This window comes from Dipodomys spectabilis, unplaced genomic scaffold, assembly GCF_019054845.1.
Source record: "Dipodomys spectabilis isolate Male_0828 unplaced genomic scaffold, ASM1905484v1 ptg000125l, whole genome shotgun sequence".
In the NCBI taxonomy this organism is placed as follows: Eukaryota; Metazoa; Chordata; class Mammalia; order Rodentia; family Heteromyidae; genus Dipodomys; species Dipodomys spectabilis.
The window spans coordinates 22,396,757-22,406,226 of record NW_024870802.1 but is presented as its reverse complement, the minus strand read 5'-3'; the positions used below and the strand labels follow the sequence as shown (position 1 = coordinate 22,406,226).

General features: G+C 38.4%; 1 protein-coding gene across 3 annotated transcripts in view; it reads right to left on the bottom strand.

Moving 5' to 3' along the window:
- Positions 1–6,463: 6,463 nt before the first annotated feature.
- Rnls (renalase, FAD dependent amine oxidase) overlaps positions 6,464–9,470 on the bottom strand; it is a 226,301-nt gene continuing 223,294 nt past the window's right edge. For 2 of the 3 annotated variants that reach the window (XM_042689341.1, XM_042689342.1), the window contains one exon: positions 6,763–6,996. In XM_042689341.1, the coding sequence (XP_042545275.1) occupies positions 6,844–6,996 (153 nt within the window). In that variant the 3' untranslated portion in view covers positions 6,763–6,843. Of the gene's footprint in view, positions 6,997–9,470 lie in introns of all 3 variants that reach the window. The other variant, XM_042689343.1, reaches the window with a different exon arrangement.

The following is a 9,470-nucleotide window of genomic DNA, read 5'->3' as shown; positions in this document are numbered from 1 at the left end:
AGTCTGTTTATTCTTATGAAAAAACCCCCACCACAATACAAATCTCTTATTGGTTTTTAATGTACTTTTCCTTTTATAAGTGCAAGTAATATATAATAAGAATTGAATTACAGTTGATTTTTAAAATAACTTAAATAGCATTCCAATTTCCTTCATCAATTGTTGAACATCTTTCTTATTGGCTATTACTCTATGGTAGCACAACATGCTACCATATCACTATTATTTTCATTGATTTGTGTGAATTCTTGAGCTAGTAGTAAGATTTATCTGATTTTCTATCTTTTATGTGAGTGAAAGTTCTGTCATTATTATCCTGTTGTTCATGAAATTATTAGTTATTTTTGCTTGCTAACTTTTCTACATTGACTTTAGAGTTATTATTTTTCCTGTCAAAAAATTCTCACTGTGATTATGTGTCACCTATAAATTAATTAGGAGACAATGGGAAAATTCATAATATTCATTACTCCAGATGTTCATATAATGGTAGAACATTCCACCTAGTCAAATCTATTAAAATATAACAGTAACATTCTGAAATATTTCCTGCTTAAAGGTGGATAAATCTTTCTGGGGATATTCCTTTCTATTTTTTGTTATAATATATGCAAGATGTATGTACATTGGTTATTGTGGCACAAAATTTATTCATCTTTGACTACATATTTATAATTCAGGTTTTCTACTCAGTTTTCATTCACATAAAAGTTCACATGGGCATTCTGAGCACTGTCATAATGATATCAATTAGTAGCTATTTTGCTGTCTTTCCTTTGCTAACACTCACATCTCCTAAGTATTTTCTTTTATTTGTCAGTTGTGGGGCTTGAACTCTGGGCTTGGGCGCTGTCCCTGCACTCTTCAGCTCAAGGTGAGTGCTCTTGAGCCACAGGGCCACTTCTGGTTTTCTAGTGGTTTATTGGAGATAAGAGTCTCACGAACTTTCTTGCCTGGGCTGGCTTTGAACTGCAATCCTCAGATCTCAGCCTCCTGAGTAGCTAGGATTACAGGTGTGAGCCATCGGTGCCAGGCTTTCTCTCCCCCCCCCCCCCTTTTTTTTTGTACTAAGTATTTCCTATACCTTAGTGCATATACTAGAGGTCTTAGAACATAGATATAGGAATCTGACTTCTCCCTCGTTTCCCATGGAAGATTGTAACTTATTTTCAGTTGTGATATTTTTTACAGATTTATAATAGTTTTTTATCTCTTTAGGCTAATTCATCTTTTCTGAATTTTTTATATTTTGATGTTTACTTAATTTTACCACCTACTTTTTCATCATCTATTGAAATCATTTTAAGACTTTTATTATTTCAACCACTACTATTTATTTTTTAGCTCTTTCTTATAATACACAACTAATTTGTTAGAGTTGCCTAGTAAACTTGTCTCAACAGAGTGACACGTACCATATCATTTTTTTTCCTTCTTTTTTTTTTAAAAATTTTTTTTTTTGGGTCCGGTCGTGGGGCCTGAACTCTGGGCCTGGGCACTGTCTCTCAGCTCTTCAGCTCAAGGCTAGCGCTCTACCACTTGAGCCACGGCACCACTTCCGGCTTTTTTTTCTTTTTGCTTATGTGGTGCTGAGGAATCGAACCCAGGGCCTCGAGCATGCAAGGCAAGTGCTCTACCACTGAGCCACCTTCCCAGCCCTCATTTTTTTTCCTTCTGTAATACATTCACTAACATTCTATTTTTGACAGTTTATTCATCCATTAATTGTAAATAGTTTTATTATTTTACTTCCTTGTTTAAAATAAGTGGTACAGATTTGAGGTTGGTAACTGTCTTATAGAAGTGACAAGCCTAACTCTTGCTACCTTTAGAATCAATAAAGAATCTCAAGCAAATAAAAATACTAGCCAATAAACCCTAACTTCATATTGCTGGTAAGTGATAAATTACAGTAGCAAAATAACAGTGCCAAGGAGTTTTGCAAATAGACATTTGCATAGGGGCTGGGAAAGTGGCTTAGTGGTAGAGCATTTGCCTTGCATGCATGAGGCCCTGGGTTCGATTCCTCAGCACCACATAAGCAAAAAGAAAAAAAAGTCAGAAGTGGCGCTGTGGCTCAAGTGGTAGAGCGCTAGCCTTGAGCTGAAGAGCTGAGGGACAGTGCCTAGGCCCAGAGTTCAGGCCCCACGACCAGACCCCTCTCCTCTCCAAAATTTGCATAATACCATCCCCCTTCCCTCCCTCTACTCTAACTCATTTGTGCAGATGCAAACACAACTACATATATAAGGATCATTTTTTAGTATTGTAGCTCTAGCATAGTTTTATTTTTTATTTTTATTTTGTTGGTCATGGGGCTTGAACTCTGGGCCTGAGTGCTGTCCCTAAGCTTTTCAGCTTAAGGCGAGCGCTCTACCACTTTGAGCCAGAGCACTGTTTCTGGTTTTCCGGTGCTTAATTGGAGATAAAAGTCTCACAGACTTTCCTGCCCAGGCTGGCTTTGAACCACGATCCTTAGATCTTAGCCTCCTGAGTAGCTAAGATTACAGGCATGAGCTACCAGTGCCTGGCAAGTTTTATTGTTTTTTTTTTTTTTTTAGCTCTAAATCGTGAAACACTCATTTCATTCAGACTTCTTCCAACTCTTTCAATCATTTAGTCATTCAACAAATTTTTTACTCAAGGGACTAATGTATGATATTCCCTATGCTAGAATTGGAAGATACCTTTTAGATAAATTAGATATGCTTCTCTTCTCTGTAGAACTACATACTCACATGAAAGACTTATTTCTTCATATATTTGTGCTTGTCAGACTTTATCAAGTGTTAGTTTTCCATTTCCTTTGCTACATTATTTAATCACATTATGTATGGTGTTTCCTGATGGGTGATGGTTTGAATATACCCGAATTAATCATTCCATAAGCACTATTCTGGATACTACAGATTCTAAGGTGAATTCCTGTGTCATTATGTGGTTTCTCCCCCTCCTCCCTCTGCATACACTCCCACTATTTGTTTTGTGATGTCATCTGCCATGAATATTTCCTCAGAGCCAAGCCCTAGGTAATGCACTTTAACTGACCTCCTCTTACCTGGGTCTTGCCCTCCCTAGGTTTTTGAGGGTGGAAATCACTAATTATATTCCATATGTCCACCACAAAGTGTGGTAACATGCTTTGTATGTGCACAGCAAGAACAGTAAAGAACAAAATAGAGCAAAGAAACAGTATACATCATTCGTTTTAGGTTATTAGCACTGAACTCCCTGAAAACTAGAACAAATTTTAAATTCTTGCATCCTTTTTGAAAATCGAAACAAAGGTTGTCCAATCAACTTAAATAACAATGACATCAAGTTCTTTAAATTGTAGGAAAAAACCCACCAAACCCTGGAAGATTAAAAGAAGGAAATTCCAATATTAGGGACCACAATGTGATTGCATTTATAGTCCAGGCTTTTCTGAGAATGGAGTATTGAACGTAGGGGAAGAGCAAGAGCAACAAATAAAAGGAAAGGATCTGGAAGAGGAGAAAGAACCAAGAGAAACAAAGAGACCAAGAGAAATACAGAAAAGATGAGAAATGCAGAGTGAGTCTGTAGGCTAAACAGCTACTGCTGAGTTGAAATTCAGTGTCATTAGGATGCAGCTATTTCTCACAGCAAGTGCCCCCCAAAGAAGGAAACAAACCAGCAAATGGAAATAACAAGAGTATAAATCACTTAGCCAGTACTTATGGAGTCTTTATTCCATATTAGACTCCTAAATATATCACATCAGGATTAGTGTTAGCTCTTAGAAATGAAACATCAATAAGAGGACCACATGGTGCTGACTGTACCCCCAACTAATATTTCAGCTCAGCTTTAATTATCATGCTCATCTGGTAGCAGCGTGTTGCCAGTAAACAGAAATGGGTCATGGGAAGCCTGGGTTCTTGTTCTGGCTTATCATTATTATGACCTTAGTTGGTTAAGCTGTGGACCTTGGTTTCTTCATTTGTTAAATGTGAATAAAAATTCCCTGTTTGCTTGTTTCACAGGGATTCTTGGAGGATAAAATGTAGATAGATAGACAGACAGACAGACAGATAGATACGTAGATAGATACATAGCTAGATAGAGATATTTTCCTACATGCTTGGATAAGTATAAAATGCCAGATAAATGTAAAATTGACCTTGTTCTTTTCACTTAATGAAGTAAAGGGTAGGCGGGAGGTGGGTTTGATGACATTTTGCACAGAATTCTTGGTGACTCAATGAAGTGTCTTTTTTTTTCTCTCCTCAGTAATACCTGCTGTAGGATTATTACTGCTTACTTAATGGTTTTTTTGTCGCATACTTTTCCCCTTCAGAAATGCCAAAGGTGAAAAATACTATTCTACTGCTATAATTTGTCACCCTTGCTGCCTGAGCAAGACATGCATAGACAGTTTAGTAATTAAGCTTTTCAACACTGCATCATAAAGTTTTATTCTGGCAAAGGCTATATTTATCAGCTAACAAGTATTAAATCACCCCACTGCTCAAGCCATTTCTCACTTGAATATGTTCTTTTCAAAACAGAGCAGCTTTCTCTGGCTGGCAGGATTAATAAAAGCACCTATTTGGAATATGGTGATGATGTGTGGTCTTGTGGGGCAGAAAGGCACACACCTCAGCCACTATTCCAAGTGGTACTGACCCCTGATTTCCTAGGGAATGTTGATACCTTCACCCCGTAGTCTCTTAGAGCATCCTTCCATTTGACTTCTGTGGCCTTGGTAAGCAGAAGATAAGAGTCTTAAATCCATTGCATTTATAAGAAGAAGCAGCAAATGAAAATGTGAATGCAAAAAAGGGTTTTCAAAATGGGTTAAAATAGCAATGACAATGTCAACATAGTTTTTCCCTCCTTCTAATGTCATCATAAACAGAATCAGTAGAATATGAAAAGTTGTTAGTAATGGTTAAGGAGAGTGATTTCTCTAAGTGACCTGCCTGCTCTCTTTATAAATCTGTTCTTTTTTGACTTCCTTTGTAGAGGATAAATTCATGAAACAAATAACAACACTGTTCTTAAAAGTTCAGCATGCTCTCAGTTCATTATAGAATTTAAAACCAAAGTTGTAAATATATTTGAATCAAATGTAAAATCCAAGTAAAGACAAATGCTAATCCATGATGAAATACATCACTGTATTTTTCTTTATTTTATGCCAGAGACTGCATTAGTTTCCTTTGTTTTGTTTCTCTACTTCAAAGTAAATTTTCTCTGTTTCAAAATAAGTGACATTACCCACATGTAGGTATTCTTTGAACACTGTATTGCTAAAAGAATATACTAATATGGCAGAGGATTACAAAGTCCATTTAGTGGGCACACGAACACATTCTGCCTATCCCTGTGTCTGTGTTTGTGTATGTGTGACTAATGGCAATGACTGAATTATGAAATACCACCAGAGTAAGGAGTCTTTTATTGGACTTTACTTACTTTGGGAAATTGCAACTACTTCTTTCCTGAGGAAGTGCTACAATAGAACTAACTCTTTTGCATTTCAAATTAGCCTCAAGTAACTTGTTTGAAAGGTTGGAGATCAATTTCTCTCCACCCAGAGTCACAGGGTCAAGTCACTGAAGCATGTGGGTTGCATGTTGAATCACTAAGTTGACAAATATTGACCTCTTTTAAGTCCATCTATTTTCTGGTTCAGTACATCTTTCAGTTAATTTTTTATTGTCCAATAAAAATTTACATCACTAGACATGACACAGGTCTAAGTGCCACAGCACATACTGGCGAGCAGGTAAGCAAGAAGCTCCAGCCACAGGAGATACAAAAGCTAGTGATCAAGCTGGGTTTTTTTTTTTCTTTTATTTATTTTTTTATTGTGAAAATACTGAACAGAGGGGTTACAATTACATGGGCAAGATAATGAGTACATTTCTTATCAAGCATTGTAGCCTCCTCCTTCGTTTCCCCTTCCCATCCCTTCCCATCCTCCCCCTACCCCCCCCACCCAATCCTACCCCCCCCCCCCCCCCGCACCAAAGTTGTTGTAAAGTTCGTTTTCAACCTAACGACTTGTACATCTCATTGTTGCAATGGGTCCACCTGTATCCCTATTTAAACGATTTGTTTTTCCCCTTCCCCTCCACAAATTATACCGACATCAAATACAGTGAAAGCAGGGGTTCAAGGTGTTTTCTTTCAGCTTCTATTTCATTTTTTTGTCTTGCACACAAAGACAAAAATTTGAGTGTTACAAAGTACTATGTGATTTGGGAAATCAAGGTGAATCTTGTCAGTTCGGGAAAATCTGCAGGTTCCTTTGTCAATCAAGCCATCCTCCCAATGACTGCTCTGAGGATGTGTGTGCCTTACCACTCAGATCCTCTAAGAACTTGGGGAGTAGATGAGAAGCTTAATTCGTACTCTGTGATCCAGGATGGAGAGATCTTGTATTTGTGACTTGTGAAAGTATTCATTCAAGCACACATTGGAAGACTGACAATGAGGCTTGATAATCATTATTCTTTATTCAGAAAGAAAGTTTTTAAAATGATACTCAGAGTTTTAGCACATGTACTCTTACTTCATTTTAAGATGATTTTTTTCGGGGGTAGAATCACATGTTAGTCTTCAGCACCAGTTTCTTACCAAAGATTGATTATGGTAATTCAGAAAAGTGGGGAAAAGGTCTAAGGAGTAAGAAATTTTCTTTTTAATATGGGATATAACTGCCTAAACTATAAATTGCTTTTATATTTTAAATGATAAAATGACAATTAAGTGAAGCAATGTCACTTCACAAAATAGGAAACAAAATAATCCATAACAGAAATTTGTGAGAATGAAAATTCGATGTAAATACTGAGAGCAGGAAGATAGACACTAAGTATGATTCTTTAGAGCTTCCAGAACACACAGAGCAGAAGTTATACAGCCATCGAAGTTGGACTGAGTAAATCCATCCCCTCCACACACAAGGAAGGGGTTGCAATGGAGAGTCATCTGGCCAGGGTACTTGGCAGCAGCATTTGTAACCTGAAATGGTTAAAAAAAAAAAAAAAAAGAAAAAGGATTACATTGTGCACTCTACTGTGCTGGCATAGCATACATCCCATGGAAAGTTAATCTGTCTTCAGACATCAAGAATTCTACCAAAGAGCACCAGAAAGCATAAAAACAAAAACAAAGACCTCAAAACTTCCTCTAGCCCAAATGTTTACATGGGCATTCTTACATGTTTAAATTCTCAGTTAGAGCTAAGACCAGCAGAGTGTATTGAATGTCAGGATTACTAAGTGCTATGCTCTTGAGTCGTCGTTCTCCGGTCCAAAGTTCCTATGCTGCAATACCCACAAGGTGATGGTGATAATTGGAGTAGAGGCCTTTTGGAATGTGATTAAATCATGTGGGAATTAGAGTCTTTATAAAGTAGTCCCGGGGGATCCACGTGGCTCCTTCTTTCATGTGGCAACACAGCCAACTATGAAAAGAGGGTCTTCACCCAACCCCTCAGGCTATGGTATTGTGCTGGAGCACAAGAATACTGTTTTAGGCCAACACCTAAAACATGTTCTCTCCTTCCTTCCTTCCTTCCTTTTTTATTTTTCACACATTTCCTAAATAGTGCTCTGAGTTTCTAGACACTGGAAGAATCACATTTTAAGACATTATAGCCCTTTGTTAAAGGAGTTCTTAGTCTCAAATGTAAGACTGAGCCAAGAGCAGTGAGTGGCTCCCTTCTATTATTTACTGAGCACCTCCTCTATGCATTTGCAAACTGCATTGTGCAAATGAATCAATCCACTGTAATATATTCATGCAGGTGATTATAGGGGTCTAATGAGTTTGCTAGTAAAGGTTATTCCAAGAAGGAACATTATGTATGTATAAGTGCCCAGTTTATGTGCAAAGACAGTGTGCTTAGGAAAGCATGAGGCAGGTCATACTACGTGCGTGTGTGCATGCCTGCGTGTGTGTGTGTGTGTGTGTGTGTGTGTGTGTGTGTGTGTGTGTGTATGTGTGTGTTAGGGAAGGGGCTGAATGAGGAAAAGACATAATTGAGATGAGTTAAGAAGGATTTAGTGGGGCTAGGAAGGTGGCTCAGTGGTAGAGCGCTTGCCTTGCATGCCTGAGGTCCTGGGTTCAATTCCTCAGCACCACATAACAAAAAAGCCGAAAGTGGCGCTGTGGCTCAAGTGGTAGAGTGCTAGCCTTGAGCTGAAGAGCTGAGGGACAGCACCCAGGCCCAGAGTTCAGGCCCCACGACCGGACATCCCCCCCCCCCACCAAAAAAAGAAGGATTTAGTATCTCAAAATTTAAAAATAGAAACACTAATAAATAAAAATGTCCATTGAAAATATAGAATTAGCTATTTAAAGGGGAGAAAGTGATCTAAAGGAGATTAATTTACTTTTTAGAGCAAGGTTTATGATACAGGAAATAACATGAGACAGAGATTATTTCCTGGAGAAAATATTCTTAAGATTAGGATATGAAGGTGGCTCAGTGGTAGAAGGCTTGCCTCCCATGCATGAGGCCCTGGGTTCAGTTCCTCAGCACCACATAGACAAAAAGCCAGAAGTGGAGCTGTGGCTCAAGTGGTAGAGCGCTAACCTTGAGCTGACAAGCGCAGGGAGAGCACGCAGGCCCAGAGTTCAAGCCCCATGACTGACCAAAAAAACCAACAACCCCCCCAAAACACACGTTTAATGATGCTGCTGATAACATTCACGTGAGAGGAACAGAGAGAGGTAAGTGTAGTTATCTTGGACACTGAGATAGATAGCCACCAAATCACCTCACGCTCCCTCAAACACCAAAATACACAACTTTCTTACAATGGCAGTGTCACTCGACATTGCTCCACAGCACAACCTCAGGGCCATCATTCACGTAGACTACTACATGGTGGTTCTCATTCATGTACAGTATTTTCATAGAGAGTAATAGAGTAAGAGGTATGAGGACTTACTTGTTTCCAAATCAAGAAAAGGTAAAGATACATAATAAATACTGTTTGGAAGTGTTCTATCCCTGACCCATATCCCTAGTGCTTTGGTTTTGCTTTAACAAAAGAGGTGGAACTATTGCTTCTTGGTTGAACGACAGATACAGGCCCCTAGAACCCCGTGCCACTCAGATATAAACACAATGTTAAGAGGATCCTCTCACTTTAGGAGATTGCTTTATAGCTATATCTCTGATACACACAGCACAAAACTGGAACTTGGCAGATAAGATCTTTGAGAGGCTAACATAGTAAGTACATAGCAGGAAAAGTGAAGCATAGCCTTAGAGTTTTTTTGTATTTATGTGCCTTCTTTGTGTTTATATATCTATAATTATTGTTATTGTAGAGGTGATATACAGAGTGTTTACAATTACACCAGTCAGGTAATGAGTCCAATTCTTTGTGAACTATGACTCTCCTTCCCTTGCTCTCTCCCAGTTTTTCCCTCCTGTCCCTACCCACAAGATGTACAGTTTGTTTTCCACATAGTATCTAGTG